The sequence below is a fragment of the Python bivittatus genome, unplaced genomic scaffold (assembly GCF_059951505.1).
Source record: "Python bivittatus isolate LINGU-HERP-01145 unplaced genomic scaffold, Pbiv_v1 ctg000700_np1212, whole genome shotgun sequence".
NCBI lineage: Eukaryota > Metazoa > Chordata > Lepidosauria > Squamata > Pythonidae > Python > Python bivittatus.
The window spans coordinates 52,678,692-52,696,183 of record NW_028277098.1 but is presented as its reverse complement, the minus strand read 5'-3'; the positions used below and the strand labels follow the sequence as shown (position 1 = coordinate 52,696,183).

The 17,492-nt window shown below is 40.1% G+C and overlaps 1 protein-coding gene across 2 annotated transcripts in view; it reads left to right on the top strand.

Moving 5' to 3' along the window:
* Positions 1 to 196: 196 nt before the first annotated feature.
* MPL (MPL proto-oncogene, thrombopoietin receptor) overlaps positions 197 to 17,492 on the top strand; it is a 28,818-nt gene continuing 11,522 nt past the window's right edge. Inside the window, exons 1-6 of one of the 2 annotated variants that reach the window (XM_088153508.1) lie at positions 197 to 219; positions 2,383 to 3,415; positions 8,498 to 8,627; positions 8,845 to 9,026; positions 15,816 to 15,970; positions 16,094 to 16,250. In XM_088153508.1, the coding sequence (XP_088009634.1) occupies positions 3,280 to 3,415; positions 8,498 to 8,627; positions 8,845 to 9,026; positions 15,816 to 15,970; positions 16,094 to 16,250 (760 nt within the window). In that variant the 5' untranslated portion in view covers positions 197 to 219; positions 2,383 to 3,279. Of the gene's footprint in view, positions 220 to 2,376; positions 3,416 to 8,497; positions 8,628 to 8,844; positions 9,027 to 15,815; positions 15,971 to 16,093; positions 16,251 to 17,492 lie in introns of those variants that run through there. The other variant, XM_088153507.1, reaches the window with a different exon arrangement.

The window sequence follows — 17,492 nt, the reverse complement described above, 5'->3', positions numbered from 1 at the left end:
AAAACATTCATCTGGAAAGGCTCTTTGAATATATAGTCCCTCACTCACTCTATTCCTTCAAAGAGAGAACTGTATTCTAGAGAAATGGTCACATGGCATCCCTAAGTGTAGTCCATGTAACTGGCAATAATTTGAACTTTGATCTCCTGCAAATCACCCCTAAGTTCTACTATTTATTTGCGTTCAACATATGAAGGAAGCAGAGCCATACCATGTCAGGTAATTATTCTTCTTGTGTGAGAAAATCTGAGGCCAGCTGTATCTGCGTGGTTATTTTTTTTCAAATTAAGAATGAAGATTGCATCTTCTTCGTTAAGCAATTTCTGCCCAGGGAAATGCATAGGTTTATTTTACATGTCTGTCTCCAACACTTTTTGCTCTTGGGCATCCAACGAGGATGTGCTGAACCAATGAAAACTGCACCAACAGAGCCAGTCTGCAATCTTTGTTGCAGACTGAAATTCTGTTTAACAGGGAATTAATTTTCCATAATGAAATGCTGGAAAGTACATCATGTTTCAATTAGCATGCAGTACAAACTCTGCCACTGTTTTTTCTCTCATGTATATGGCAGAAAAGTGCCACAAAGGTTCACTTGGCTTCTTGAGGGTACATTTTTATGTTTACTCATGATTTAAATACAATTAAGAAAGGAGGTCAGGAGTCATGGGGAAGGGAAACTGCAGGAAAAAAACAGCAGTTGCATCTCGGAGCTCGGAATAAGGCTAAGCCCTAGGACTATGTAAAGCGTTTGAAACAGTGCTTTGTAAAACATGTACTTAGTGTGAGAGAAGCATTCCTCTTCAAAGCGCTAAAATAACCATGTCCTTTAGAAAGTTCATACTGCTGTTTCAAAGGTTGTCTCCTGTCAGGCCTAGCCCAAGGAACTCCAAGAGACAATGCAAATTCAGTTCAGCTATGTTTATTAGCTACAACCTCTAGCAAGAATCTTCCCAGACTGAAACCCCATTTCCCAAGTCAGCCAATCACAACAGTGTGAATTCCTCAGGGAGGTGCCAGTCTCATCCTCTTGTAGCTCCCACGCTCCTCCGGCAAGCTAAGAAAATATTTATCCGAAGGATGGGGCTATTTTAATCTATCAAGGTTGAATATACTATTGTACAGATAGTCCTCACTTAACAACTGTTTGTTTAGTGACTATTCAGAGTTACAGCGATGCTAAAAAAATGACTTACGACCAGTGCCCGAAGTTACAATCATCACAGCGCCCCCATGGTCACGTGATTGCCGTTTGCGACCTTCCCAGCCAGCTTCCAGCAAGCAAAATCAATGGGGAACCATGTGATTCACTTAACAACCATGTGATTTGTTTAACGATCACATGATTCATTTAATGACCACAGTGATTCGCATAATGACCACTGCAAAAATGGTCGTAAAATCTGGTCCAGACACATGATGATTTGCTTAACAACAGCATCACTTAGTGACCTAAATTCTGGTCCCAATTGTGGTTGTTAAGCAAGGACTACCTGTTACTGATGAAATATACCTTTTGAATGTTTAACACAGCCCTATTAAATGCCATCTCCTGCTTCTGTGCTCAAACACACACACACATATTTGGAGCTCCATAAATCATTTGCATGTGAAACATTAACTGATATTTATTAGTTTATAATTTTCTTTTAATATGTGATAACAGGTTTGTTGAATTCTCTACCTTGGAGGCCCAGATTTGGCTGGCCTTGACTATTACATATAGACATGATTTCCTGAATCATTTTTATGGCTTTCAAAGTCTCCTGCAATTAAAATTGTTGAAAACTAGTGATGTGGATCCTGCCATCTGAAGATGGGCAATATTAAAAACAATAGCATAAAGGCCTAAAACGGACTCAACACTGTTAAAATTAAAACCCTGAAATCCAGATAAAAATAGAAAATCCTGGCCTTGGGCACATGTGTGACATGACCATCCATGCCCACTGAGGCCCTCATTCTATCTAAAACATTGACTCCCAGACAACTAAAGATTGTCCATCCCTGCTGTGCTCTTTCAGAGTCAGTGTGTAATGGTTAAGGTGTTACACTAGGACTGGGAAGACTCTTGTCTGTAGAAGCTCCCTGGGTAACTGTGGGCCCTTTTATCTTAGTCCAACCTACCTCACAGGGTTGTTGCTATGGAATAAAATTGGGGGAGGGAATACTACCCATGCCACCTTGAGTTTCTGAAGGAAAGACAAAATATCAACCAAACACATAATAAATTAAGGTGGAGTTCGGCTGCTATTCTGTGTTAAATAATAATATGCCTTGAGTCTCTCTGTGTTTTTTGCACAGAAAAACATAGGAAGAGCAAACATCACCTCTATTGTGACCCTTTCCCCCAGAAGTCTCTAAAGTAGTCTTTGCATTCAGGTCTTGGGATATCTGTTCTGGTGGATGGTTCCCCCCATCACTTTTCCATTGCTGTGATGATGATGATGATGATGATGATGATGACGATGATGATGACGATGACGACGATGATGACGACGATGATGATGATGGTGGCAGATTACGTCATTCCTTAAAACATGAAAGCAACAATAAAAAACAAAGTAATAAAACCACTAGCGTGCATTAATAAGTAGCACAGCAGGATAGACTTGACTGGTGTCTCATCTTCAGATGTTCCTGAGGCAGTCAATGCCAGTCAACCCTTTTCTCTTCATTTTCCAGAAACCCAGGATCTTGCTTGTCCATATGATTCTATCACATTGCTTAAATATTAAATATTCTGAACAGTGTATTAGGTAGTGGGGAGAGAGTGCCCCCCTTCACTAATAAGGGTTGCTAGCCAATATGGATTGTTTCTATTTCAAGAGCACTGCCAACGCTTGCCTGCCCCTCATGCTATCCCATGCAGGGTCAGAGGATGTTTATTTCCTGTCTAAGGATCTATCCTTCAAGGCACCACCACAAGGGCAGGACATTCACCCTATCTGATAGCAACAGCCTCTAGGCAGGGCTTCCCCTCTTGCAGACCATAGCATGGTGGTTTGGGGCTGGGGAAGTGGCAGAGGACTGGAACTGGAGAAGGCTTTTACCAAAGTTTCCTCTAAGCAGCTGGGCTGACACTCTGCAGATAAATTTCCACTACAGAGGTCCAACAGCAGAGACTCAGAGTTTTGGAGCTCAGCCTTCTTAACCAGAACATCAAATTGAGCAGTTACTGCTCCCACCATGCTCAGCAAGTCTCCAGGCCTCCTAGGCATTCAGATGTCCATAACCTATAATCAGGTTATGTGATCATACTCAGCAGCAGCAGTTTAGATGCCTAAAACGGTGACGGTTGCATCATCTGTTAGAATGGCAGTCCATTTGTGCTCAATGACACCACTACCTTTCCTTGCAATGCTCCTGCTCACCATTTTACGTACACTCCACTTTGCCCTTGTCACAGATGAAGGTAAGAGTAAACATTGTTACACTTTCCTTTGTTTGGGAGGAGCGCATGATTTTTGCTGCTTTTTCTGGGGTTCTGCAAATCTAAATACGAATATAGTATAGCCAGGTGGGTGAATAACCATTGGGCTGCAGTATCTGGGAAGGGGGGAACTGGATGAAGTAAAGATGTCCAGAAGCATCTTAGTCGGTTTATTTGACATTGCTAATTCCTGGACATAATTCTGGTGGGGCACACAAATGTCTAGTAATATGACTTCTCATGCTTGCTGAACATGTCATACATGATGAAAGAAGCTACTTTTCATGTATTTCTCCTTGCTATGCCATTATTAGAAATTCCTCAGGACACCTGATATTAGTAAATGTGCTACTGATAGTAATGGTTATGATCAAGAACTCCATGATGAAACAAAGTAATTTTAGACTGAGAAAGCAAGTTTTCTAACTCTCCAGAATTCTTTATTAAGCTGGTTGATGACTGTCTTAAGTTCTCTCTCATTTTTCCCACTCATCAAGGAACCTCTACCTTTCACTAAGTCTGGAAACAGATCTAAGTAACATTTTCAGAAACATTGTTTCGTCATCCCAACTCCTTTGTGGACAGTTCTAAGTTCAACAAGATACCGTCACAAAACTCAGTACCACCTGATTTGCCTATACTAATTTATCTGAAGAATAATTCTGGAATATTTGAAAACCTGCATAATATTTTAAGAAAGGATTACTGCCCCTTCATGTTCCCCTCATTCAAAGTCTTTTCCCTAGCTGCCTTTTCTTCAGTTAAGCCCAAGGAATAGTTCAGGATAGATCTAAATTTCAAGGTAAGCAATCCATTACTGCAGCCCAAGAAGGAAGTTTTCAATGTTCCCAGAAAAATAGCAAAAAAATATAGGGTTTTTTAAAGAAAATGTTCTGGATTGCAAACTTAAAAATAATTAGATGATTATGATTGAGAATATTGTCCATCTTAAACAAACAAAGCGTACAATTTAAATAGGTATGGTAGTAGTATCTTTAGTATGGTCCAAGACTAGTAAGACATAAATTTTAAAAACTCAAGTACAATCCAGAAATATAACATTATAGTTTACCAACTGAGAGGTGAACTCTTCCATTTTTCCTAACTTTATAAAATCAGCTGAAATGGTTTTTCCTCAACCTTGCATTCTGAGGGTATATGTCCTAATTGTTTTCATGTCCTTTATCAAATGGGTAATTCCATTTGCACTCTATAACATTAAGCACTTGCATAGTGAGATGTTCTTTCTGCATAAAGAAGAACTTACCAGTAGAAAGAGACTCCCTAGAGAAATGGGTGTTACAAACAAAACTAGGGAATCTATTTGGGAGGATCTTTCTGGAAAGCCAGTCTGTCAGTTGTAAACAGAACTTAGGCACACTCTGACTTTTCACAATTTTATGACCTCATCAACATGTCCTCCTTCCATTCTGAGTGATAGTGATGCAACACAGGAAGCACTGGCTATCTCCCTGAATTTGCTGCTTTCATTGGTAGACAAATCTAATGGCCCATTTATCACTGTGATGCCATTATATTAATAACATAGTTTTTGAATGACTACAATAACATGCAAAAGAGGTGATGCTGGAAGGAAAAGGGCCCAAAGCAGGTGCCCAGAAAGGAAACAAAATCCCAGTGAATACTGTAAGCATGAAAAGGTTATGTCTTGATGTCTACTGAGGCAGCAGTTCAGGCTCTTGAATTGTTCCCTTCTGCATTTAAGTGAACTGACACATTTGTCTAGTTGTGGCCCAAGTTTAGGGAAAGTGCTTCATAGGAGTTGGACACTGAGCAAGAGAAATCAACTTCAGGAGCCCCTCCTTACTAACACCACAAGGCTCTCTTTCTTTAGTCCAGAGGAAAATCTGAGTGTTTGTTAGGATAAAGATATGGGACAGGACAATGCAACTTGGAACTAATGGCTGATATTTCTATTAAAGCCCATTAAGTGTTTTTAGAGTGCCTGGAATATGAAACATGATGCATTAGTGGACATGTAAACACATGTGTCTACCATCATAATCTTGATTATTTGATATTAGAATCAAATGCGGATACTCTTTGGAATATAGCACTGCCATATCACATGTCTACTCTGAAACAATTAACTAAAGATGTTTCTTTCATGTCCCATCTTTATCTTTAAATCCAGTTCCTTATTTTAAAAAATTGCAAGTTGCTCCTATAAAAAATGCTAACAAAAGAAAGATTTTCACATCTATTGTTGTGTCCGCAAACTAGATATAGATTTTGTAAAAGAGTCTGAGTACAGCTTAGTATGTGTGACTTGTGGTTATAGGTAATGAAATATATTAATCAAAGCTTAGAGTGGGAACAAGCCCTGCTGTTAAAATGCCATGATGATCCCTTATTTTTCTGCAGAAGTCCAGAAGTTGCAAACTTGTCAGAAATGGGCACCCTTATGCTAGAATGCTCTAAATGTTGTGGTTTCTCAAGTAAGGGCTTTAAAAATAGATATTATATCTTTAATCCTACATTAAAATGCTATATTTTCCATTAAATGTTCCTATTTATTATTGTTTATGTAGTCCCATCAATGTATGAAGTACTTTCTTCTGGCAAAAGATGTGGGGGGGGGGGCTGTGCCAGATTCCTAGCTCCCCCCCCCGCTTTCTCTCCCTGCCATCATCTTCCTAAATTAGTCACCTGTCCTCAGATATAAAAGAGACTAGGAGAATAGAATGCTGACTTATCATCAACGTCAACATAAGATCACACTCCCAATCTGTAGCTGAAATTGGGGAGGGGGGTTGGAGGAGAGAGATCATCTTGTCTTTCAGCTCAGGTAGCAAAATGTCTTCAGGCAGCCTTGCTAGTGAGAAAGGAGTCATACAACTCTCTTCTCTGCTTTCTAAGACTGCTTTTCCATTTTCAAAATAGTATGGTTTTGTTATGGACATTTGCATGCAATATATAGTTGATCCTCTTGTTTCCTTCCCCCTTACTTGAGAGTTCTATCTCCCTAAAGCAGGAAGCTTTTGTCCCCAAGCCCTCAGCAAATGCTTATCACAAAACCACATGGTTATTTTAGAATGTTTTGTTTGTGAAAAAGGGTTCTCCCATGCCCCTGCCACAAAGGCCATGAGGGATAACCTAATAAACAGCTCCTTTATCTCACGTTCTCTCAGATCATCATCATAATTGTTTATCCAGTATGGATTTCTACCTGAAAAAGAGAGCAAGAATACCTTAAGACCAATGACACTTAGGTTTATTGGCATTAATAAACAAAACTGGGCAAGTGGTCAGTAGAAATTAAAATAATACAAAGCACAGATGTATAACCACAAAAAGAAAGTGATGCTAAGTACATGCCATTTCACTGCCATCGCCAGAAAGTGCAGATGATGATGATGATGATGTATTTTCCTGATGCTGCCACCTGCTCTGAACTTTTTCAACATTATTGAATGCCACCTTGATATTCTTTCCTTTTAAAAGAATATAACCAAACTCTAAGATGAGTAAAACAGTTATCAATCCTGTCTAAGCTTAGTTCCAGTATTACGATGTTCATTTTCTGGGCACTTAATATGAAAGCAGGGAAAGGTAGCTGAAAGTAGAAAGCACAACAGCATAATGGTAAGATGCTGCGCTTGACACCAGGTTGTTTGTGTGTGATTATGATGCTGATTACATGCCATCAAGTCATTGTTGACTCTTAGCGACCACATAGATAGATTTTCTCCATGATGATCTGTCCCTAACCTGGTCCGTCTGCTCTTCCAACTCTGCATTTATCGCTACTGTAACTGAGTCTGTCCAAAACCTCATCCTTTTTACATGAGTTGTGACACATGTCAAAAAGGGGTGGGGCTTTGATCACATGGCCATGGCTTCCACGTTGGCTTTTTTAAACCTTTGCAAGTACCCTGGCATTCATTAACAGGGAAAAATGCTTGAAGCTTTCAGTTACATTAATCAGAGTTTCATCTGACTAACCTGATGTAACAAAGGTTGCATCATTTGATTTCAACCGTTTCTTTTCCATTTCCCTACAAACATACATGAAACTATTCTCGTGAGAAGTGATCAGCATTACTTTCTTTATCAGATTAGAATGTTTCTATACAATTTACTATTTTTTTCATTCCCTTTATGAACAAACCAGAATGACTGAGTTCAAATCAGCTTGTAAGGAAAATGGGACACTGAAAAAACAGTGATTTTCAGATACCACAGGACATTTTAAGTACATAATTGTATGTGAGATTGTAAATTAAGCAAAAAGTAATTGCTTTGAAAAATCCAAAAAGGTCGGACTTCCTCAGGAACGTGGCAGATCAAAGTTCACAGAGCTGACGACTGCAGCTAAGAACAAGGAGCTGACAAGTAGATCGGCCCCTTTGACCTCTCTGGAGAAAACTGTTGTAAGAAACAGGAAGAGAATGTTCAAGTAAGAATCTTGGAGGAGATAGAAAGTGCTCTGAACCTCTATACTCTCTTATAATCTATTAATCTATTTGGCCCATTATACCTAATGTTGCGTGTCTTACTGATTGCAGCCCTTTGGAAAAGGATTTTCACGTCTCTTCACACAAATACAGAAGGCCTCAGAGGAATGGCAAAGAGAAAGAGTAATGTTTCCCTTCCTGAAACTCATTCCCTTCCCCTGTGCAAATAGGCCTGAACTAATATTGTGTTCACAAATCCTGCTAAATCATAATTTGGTTTGCTTGCACAGGTTTAATTGGATGTGTGAATCCCTCTTAGTGTTTATCTGTGATCCAGATCTTATGGCTTTAAAAGATTGGCTTAGCATTATGCACAGACACAGTTCACAACTTCTATTTTAAGCTATTTGATCTCTTTAAAAATAGCAGCATGCTTCCAATAGAATATTTTGTCAAGGATGTTGTAATCTTGACTACTACAATCCCGTTTGCCAGTCCTTATTCTCTGCATCTCATAGTCCAGAATAGCCTGGATATATTTGGGGGTTATAGCTGTTGTTCTTTTCAACTAAAAAACTATTGAGAACTCAATCCATTTTTCGTTTCTCCACCCTCCCCTTTTTAAAAAAAACCTCTCTCTCTATAGAAGCTATTCTACTGGCCAAAACAGCTCAAGATGTCTTCTGCTTTTCCCGAACCTTTGAGGATCTCACCTGTTTCTGGGATGAGCCAACACATGTGAAAGGAGCATATCGATTCTTCTATACATATGAAGGGTAGGAGGCTATTCTCCACATAGACTGGCCAAATGGTCTGACGTGGAGGGTTTAGCCAAATAGCTATAAACCTAGATGCAGATTCTGAGCAAATTACTTTGGAGTCTGTAGAGGGAAAGGGATGGTTGAAACTCATTTTTGCCACTTCAGAGGAGGATTAGATTAAATCGCTGTGGAGAAGTATCACAATCCTAATTACTCTATTTCACTCCTACAGAGACAAAAGCCGAGAATGTGCTTTAATCTCCATGAAAAATACAGGTGGAGGTTGGCGCCACACCTGCCTCTTTCCTGAAGACTATTATGGCATTCAGCTCTTTCTTGAACTCAGTGTTGAGGTGTTGGATATCGTTAGTAATCACACCGTATTCTCACAGTATCTCAGAGTGAACACTGTTGGTAAGTTTCTTCCATATACAGTATGTGAAGCAGGGAAAGAGATGAGGATTGGGTAAAGCCCATCTTGGTCGCTCTAGGGTTGTCCAGCATCCTAAAACACATTGATACTATGGCCTGTATTTGACACAACAATTTTAGCCAAGTCATGTTCAAAAATGATTTCTATGTTATAATTCGATGATTGCTGGAATTAGTCTGTGAATCACACAGACCCTTGTCTGATGAATTTAGCTGAATTTTATTAATTCTGTGACTTATTTGGCAGTGACAGGTAAATTCTTGTTCAAAGGTAATAAAAGACAGTTGTGGACTTTTTATTTATTTATGTATTCATAACATTTCATGGTAAAAGCAATATGCAGGTATTTATTTCAAGCCATCTTTCAGGTGTACAGTTGTTAGTTTCCACGGGCTGTGCCTGATGCTACTGATGTCCCCAGAAGAGAGGGTAAAATTTTTCACCCAGGTATTTTGCTTTTTGCAAGGGACCCGAGAAAGAGGTTAAGTTCAAAATAGGCACATTGAGTTTTCAAAGGTTTAACACATCTATTTTGCATCTTATATAGCACGGAGAGGTAGAAAACAATACTAACAAAAATAGGTGGTTTGTCCACAGACGTTTGCAGTACAATCTGATGGGTTTTCTGGAAAATGCAAAACAGGAATTGGAGGACAGCATGTGGCTAAAACAGTGCATTTATCCAATTTTAATCTTAAGTAATTTATTTATTTATTTATCTAATTACTTAAACAAAAAATTAAACAACCCTTCCTATCACTGAAAATAGTTCAGATATAGTACAATACAAATGACTTCACTTTGTTTTTCTTTAAAAAAAAAAAAAGTAACAAGGCTTCATTTTTCTCCCTGGGAAAAGGAGTTCCAAAAACAAGAAGCCACCACCAAGAAAGCCCTGTCCCTGATATTCCCAACAGCCTAATAACTCTTGCTGGTGAAATACAGAAAAGAGGTTGCCATTTACCCTAAAATATAACTGTAGGGAAAAGGCAGAGACAAAGAGGAAGGTAATAAAATGTGAGCAAATGCAGTTATACTCATAGGCTTCATGCCTGAACTCAGTACAATACCAGCAGTTCTGAGAATTTTCATTTCAAGTCTGTCTCTGCTCGCACGGCAGTCCTTTCCCTTCCATCCAGGAATCAAGAGCGTCCCAACCCAGAAGGTTAGCTCCTATCTGACATTTTAGAAGACGCTCCTGCACTGATACCCATCATGTAGCACAGAGTTTTTCTACAGACCGATTAGAAAATGGTTTTCCTGCCTTTCAGCTTGTCCATGTAGCAGGGATCTGAGAGTCCCATCAAGCAGCTTTGCCATTGATACAATCACGTTCTCACATTCCTGTTGCCTCTGCAGTTTCCTGTTCTCCCAATTGCTTCTACCACGCGAGGAAGCCTTCCGACATGAGTGGACAGATAGATAGAAGACATGTTACAAGTGCACTGTGATGTGTTTATTAGCCTCTGTGTGGATTTCCTATTGTTCAGCTTTTAGAACAATACTTGCTGCAACTTTAAAATTATGATACTATATCATTCCATTTAGAACACCAACAATTTTATTTCTGTTTTGTACTTACGTTAAGGAAATGCAGAACCAAAAAACATTTTCATGGTTTGTTTAGGATGTACATACAAAACATATCTGAGTCTAAAATGGCCTACATTGTTTTTCAAAGAATCGTGCATTTAGGTACACATTTATATATATACCCAAGTGTCCTATCCATTACAATGGTGCAAAGCAGATAGACTGCATGCATTCTGGTGTACATGCTTAAGTACTTCTTACTGCGAATGCTATAGCTATACTGCAAGGCACATACGGGTGACAGGCTGAATGTCCATTCTCCTGAAAGCTGCTGTTCCACTGAAAGCTAAATTGGCCATTCACATTGTTAAATAATTTAATATGAATGCCTTTTCTGGAAGAGAGGGTTTGAATCAGAGTATGTGTGTGTGACGGATACAAGAATTGCACTTGGAGAAGGTATGCCTGTTGGGGATTAAATAAATTAAACATAAATTGAATCTTGTGATTTGCAGATAGGGCAATTATAGGGCAAAAAGAGGTAATTTTATTGTGAGCAATTGATTTCAAATGTTCTTTCTTTTCCTCTGACACCACTATATACTTACTTCTATTTAAGTAAGTGCTTTCATTAAAATTTCATATGTTCATAAGAAAGAAAAAAGGCCTTCATCTTTAAAATGTGATTGCACAGTTCAAGGGCCTTAGTCTAGAAGATAGACTTGTCTAAGAAAAAAAAATGTGTAGATAAGCAAGTACAAATATCACATTACTGCACTGCTGGATTTAATGGGAGCTTTAAAAGTGTGAAGTGCAGGAGAGGGCCAGAAATAAAGCAGAAATTGGGGGTGGTTAGGAAAGGATTAAACCTTTTTCTATTGTTGCAACCTGAGACCCTGAACCTGCTCATATTTGTAGGAGACAAAGCTCCCAGTTGTTGCTCATAATCTTTGAAAAGCCCTCTCTCCCAGAGCTACAGAATCTCTTAGCTATAGCAGAAATGCATTCATGGTGATAGTGTAACTCCGAAACTATCCTTGGTTTGGCAGCCTCTGCTGGTTTGAACTGTGTATAATTTGCAAATGCTTCCAAGACTAGAATAATGGCAGATGAACTATTATTTTATGGACTGGCTTCAATATCCTTAGTTTTGTTGTTGTTGTTTAGTCGTTAAGTCGTGTCCGACTCTTCGTGACCCCATGAACCATATTGCGCCAGGCCTTCCTGTCCTTCACTGCCTCCCTGGGTTTGCTCAGTTTCATGCTCATTGCTTCAGTGATGCTATCTAACCATCTCATCCTCTGCCGTCCTCTTCTCCTTTTGCCTTCAATCTTTCCCAGCATCAGGGTCTTCTCCAAAGAGATCTCTCTTCGCATTAGGTGACCAAAGTATCTGAGCTTGAGCTTCATTATCGATCCTTCCAATGAGCAATCAGGGTTGATTTCCTTTAAGATTGACTGGTTTGACCTCCTAGCAGTCCAGGGGACTCTCAAGAGTCTTCTCCAGCACCACAGTTCAAAGGCATCAATTCTTCGGCGCTCAGCCTTCTTTATGGTCCAGCTCTCACAGCCATACATTACTACTGGAAAAACCATAGCTTTGACTATGCGGATCTTTGTCGGCAAGGTGACGTCTCTGCTTTTTAATATGCTATCTAGGCTTGCCATACCTTTCCTCCCAAGGAGCAAGCGTCTTTTAATTTCATGGCTGCAGTCTCCGTCTGCGGTGATCTTGGAGCCCAAATAAATGAAGTCTGTTACTGCTTCCATTTCTACCCCTTCTATTTGCCAGGAATTGATGGGTCCAGATGCCATGATCTTAGTTTTTTTAATGTTGAGTTTCAAGCCAGCTTTCGCAATCTCCTCTTTCACCCTCATCAAGAGGCTCTTTAGTTCTTCTTCACTTTCTGCCATTAGGGTGGTATCGTCCGCATATCTGAGGTTGTTGATGATTCTCCCTGCAATCTTAATTCCGGCTTGTGATTCTTCCAGCCTGGCATTTCTCATGATGTACTCTGCATATAGGTTAAATAAGCAGGGTGACAGTATACAGCCTTGTCGTACACCTTTCCCTATTTTGAACCAATCGGTTGTTCCATGACTGGTTCTAACTGTTGCTTCTTGGCCTGCATACAGATTTCTCAGGAGACAGGTAAGGTGGTCTGGTACTCCCATCTCTTTAAGAATTTGCCACAGTTTGTTGTGATCCACACAATCAAAGGCTTTTGCATAGTCAATGAAGCAGAAGTAGATATTTTTCTGGAACTCTCGTGCTTTCTCCATGATCCAGCGAATGTTGGCGATTTGATCTCTAGTTCCTCTGCCTCTTCGAAACCCAGCTTGTACATCCGGTAGTTCTTGGTTCATGTATTGCTGAAGCCTAGCTTGTAGGATTTTGAGCATAACCTTGCTAGCATGTGAAATGAGTGCAATTGTGCGATAGTTTGAGCATTCTTTGGCATTGCCCTTCTTTGGAATTGGAACATAAACTGACCTTTTCCAATCCCGTGGCCACTGTTGCGTTTTCCAAACTTGCTGGCATATTGAGTGCAGCACTTTAACAGCATCGTCTTTTAGTATTTTAAATAACTCAGCTGGAATACTATCATACCCACTAGCTTTGTTGTTAGCAATGCTTCCTAAGGCCCACTTGATGTTTGCTCTCTAGGATGTCCGGCTCAAGGTCAGTGACCACACCAGCGTGGACATCAGGGACATTAAGATCTTTCTTGTATAGTTCTTCTGTGTATTCTTGCCACCTCTTCTTAATCTCTTCTGCTTCTGTTAGGTCCCTGCCTTTTTTGTCCTTTATCATGCCCAACTTTGCACTAAACGTTCCTTTCATATCTCCAATTTTCTTGAAGAGATCTCTAGTCTTCCCCATTCTATTGTTTTCCTCGATTTCTTTGCATTGTTCATTTAAGAAGGCCTTCTTATCTCTCCTTGCTATTCTCTGGAAATCTGCATTCAGTTGCTTATATCTTTCCCTTTCACCCTTGCTTTTCACATTCCTTCTTTCCACAGCTATTTGTAAAGCCTCATCAGACAGCCATTTTGCTTTCTTGCATTTCTTTTTCTTTGGGATGGTTTTAGTTGCTGCCTCCTGTACAATGTTACGGACCTCCGTCCATAGTTCTTCAGGCACTCTGTCTACCAAATCTAATCCTCTAAATCTATTCATCACCTTCACTGTGTACTCACAAGGAATATGATCTAAGTCATACCTGAGTGGTCTAGTGGTTTTCCCTACATTCTTCAATTTAAGCCTAAATTTTGCAGTAAGAAGCTCATGATCTGAGCCACAGTCAGCTCCTGGTCTTGTTTTTGCTGTCTGTATAGAGCTTCTCCATCTTTGGCTGCAAAGTATATAATCAATCTGGTTTCGGTATTGACCATCTGGTGATGTCCATGTGTAGAGTCGTCTCTTGTGTTGTTGGAAAAGAGTGTTTGCTATGACTAGCTTGTTCTCTTGACAGAACTCTATTAGCCTTTGCCCTGCTTCATTTTGTACTCCAAGGCCAAACTTGCCTGTTATTCCGATTACTCCTTGACTTCCTACTTTAGCATTCCAATCCCCTATGATGAAAAGGACATCTTTTTTTGGTGCTAGTTCTAGAAGGTGTTGTAGGTCTTCATAGAAGCGGTCAACTTCAGCTTCTTCAGCATCAGTGGTTGGGGCATAGACTTGGATGACTGTGATATTGAATGGTTTGCCTTGGATACGCACTGAGATCATTCTGTCGTTTTTGAGGTTGTACCCCATTACTGCCTTTCCCACTCTCTTATTGACTATGAGTGCAACTCCATTTCTTTTAAGGGTTTCTTGGCCACAGTAGTAGATATAATGGTCACCCGAATTAAATTCACCCATTCCCATCCATTTCAGTTCGCTGATTCCCAAGATGTCAATGTTCAATCTTGTCATCTCATGTTTGACCACATCCAGCTTGCCTTGGTTCATAGATCTTACATTCCAGGTACCTATACAATATTGTTCTTTACAGCATCGGACCTTCTTTTCGCTTCCAGATACATCCACAGCTGAACGTCCTTTCGGCTTTGGCCCAGCCGCTTCACTCTTTCTGGAGCTACTTGGAATTGCCCTCCGCTCTTCCCCAGTAGCATATTGGACACCTTCCGACCTGAGGGGCTCATCTTCCGGTGTCATATCTTTTAGCCTTTTAACATTGTCCATGGGGTTTTCTTGGCAAGGATACTGGAGTGGGTTGCCATTTCCTTCTCCAGTGGACCACATTTTGTCAGAACTCTCTGTCATGACCTGTCCGTCTTGGGTGGCCCTGCACGGTATAGCTCATGGCTTCACTGAGTTACGCAAGCCCCTTCGTCACGACAAGGCAGTGATCCATGAAGGGGTATCCTTAGTTTAGTTGGAATTAAAACCATTTGTTAGATAGCAATCACTACTTGATTGCCCTCTGGGGTATTTCTAGGAACCAGAATGTGTTATGAATAACTCTTTTCTCCTCTTGAAACCTTTCCCCTCCATGAAATCCCAGTAGCAATGATCTAGCAGTGGAGGAAGAAACCAAGTTTTTTCTTCTATTGCCAAATTACTCCAGGTTTGTTTGTGCATGAAGATGCTGAGAAACAAAAAAATGGGATGGGAGTGGTGCTTTACCTAAGTCTTAGCAGGCCAGATGGAGAAGCTTGATAGAAGCAGTGCATCTGGTCTACAGGTTGGAGATTCATGATAGTTTAGTCACAAGGCTTATTTAATTACAAGCATATATGCAAACTTCGAGACAGCACAGATACACACTGCAAATAGGAAGACTATAGGTAGGTTTCTGGTACTGATGGATTGTGAATGGCATCTGCTCTTTCCTTATAAGTGCTCCTAAACAAGTTTATTTATTTATTTATTTATTTGTTTGTTTGTCGAATTTGTCACCGCCCATCTCATTGAAGCAATTCTGGGCAGTTTACAGCAGAGATAAAATCAATTCAAATTATATATATATATATATAATTTGAATTGATTTTATCTCTGCTGTAAACTGCCCAGAATTGCTTCTAAAGCAATTCTAAAGGAAGTACAAGTGCATTATTACAGACGTTCCCAATTTCTCCTCTAGCAAATTGGAATGCTAAATATATTAATTAGATTGCCTTCTATTCAATCTAGAAGGGCCGTTATTTTCTGTTCAGTCATCACACGAATAGCATAGAGATATGCAAGAGCTTTAATTTTTGTTTTGCTTTTTTGTTGTTGTTAAGGTCTCATTGCTCCACCAACAAATATAACAGCTATGTGGCCTGGGATTGCACAACAGTTGCTTGTAAATTGGATGCCCCCATCTATCGACTATGCAGACTTCTTGATTTATGAAGTTCGTTATGGTGCCAAGGATTCCATGCAGCCACCACTCAGGGTATGGTTAATATAGGGAAAAATGGCTTCGGTATAAGGGCTGCAGGTTATTTTTGTTCTATTATTTCTAAGTAAAAATGGTCTAATTTAAGAAACTGTATAGTCCTATTCTAATTTTTTATAGATTGAAGTGAAAAACAGCTACATGTGCCAGCTCAAGAATCTACTCCCAGGGCAGCAGTACCACATCCAAGTCCGCACCAAGCCCGATGGCCTCTCTCTTGATGGCATCTGGGGACTCTGGTCTCCAGCAGTGATAGGAGAAACACCACATCTTCCTGGTGAGTGGCCTGTTGGCTAGGAAGTGGCTGTCAGGAATTCTCAATGGTGCAACCTTAGGGCAATAGCACGGAAGGATGCAACATTTCTAGGTAGAAGCAGGGTACCCAGGTACTACAATTGGTACAATGATACTGGATCAATATTACTATTGCACAATGAAAATTTAAAATAAATGAAATTCCAATAGAAGAGAATATATGTAGCTCAGGGTTGAACTATGGAGTCCTTGGTGCTCTCTGAGCTTGGTTATTTGGCTGCAGATGTTTCATTACTTGATTAGGTAACATCATCAGTGCTGGTGAGTGTGGGGTTTGCTCCCTGTTTATATACATTAGCTTGCCCTGCCAATGCTGGTGGGGTGTGATTTTCTCCTTGGTTGTTCCTTGATTAGGTATTGTTTTCTGCTTGATTGTTTGTCTGGTGTTGATCCTTGCTTATCTGGGTATAGGCTGATGGAGAAGATGTGTTCTGGTCTCTTGTTTCCTTCTTAGTTCTTCTATTATCTCTTTTGAATGGTGGTAAACATGGTGATGGGATGGAAGACTGGGAGTGCTATAGTTTCTAGACACTGCATGACAGTCTCTGCTAGAGACAAACAGAGAGGCATGGATGTTTACATTTCAGTTCTGGAGTTTGTTAGGCTGTGTGGGCATGATTAAGAGTACTGGAGAGCATATGGAGGACAAAAACAACCAGGGCATAAGGACTAATTACCTTCTCTTTCCATTAGTTCCTGCATGTCTTCCTGCTCATCATTTGCTTCACTGCTCAGAATTTGGGGTATTTTCTTCCTAACAGCTTTGCTAGCATAACACACTTGACCCAGTCAGTCATTAATTCAGTCAAATTTCCTCATAATGATCCTAGCAACACACAATCACACTAACTGAATCAAAAGGCACTTGTTCAGAATATTGCCTGCTTCTCAAGAACGTGACTGGTATCCCATGAGCCCTTGTGCCAGGAGAGCACTTAGCAGACTTCATGACATCACCAGCCCCTTTTCCACTGTCCAGGGCAAGCAGACAGCAGTTGGCACAGTTTGAATAACACAGCTAATCAGTGTTTAGGGATATGTTTTGTGCTACCAGATTGTGGCAGTAATTTTTTTGTCATTTTGTCTCTCCAGTTCTTTTTCTTGGAGAGAGAGGTAGGCAAAATGGAGCAGTTGAGTAAGTTTTGTGCTCCTTCAAGCATGGTAATGGGATGGAAGACTGACTCTGGTTTGGGCTGAACCTGAT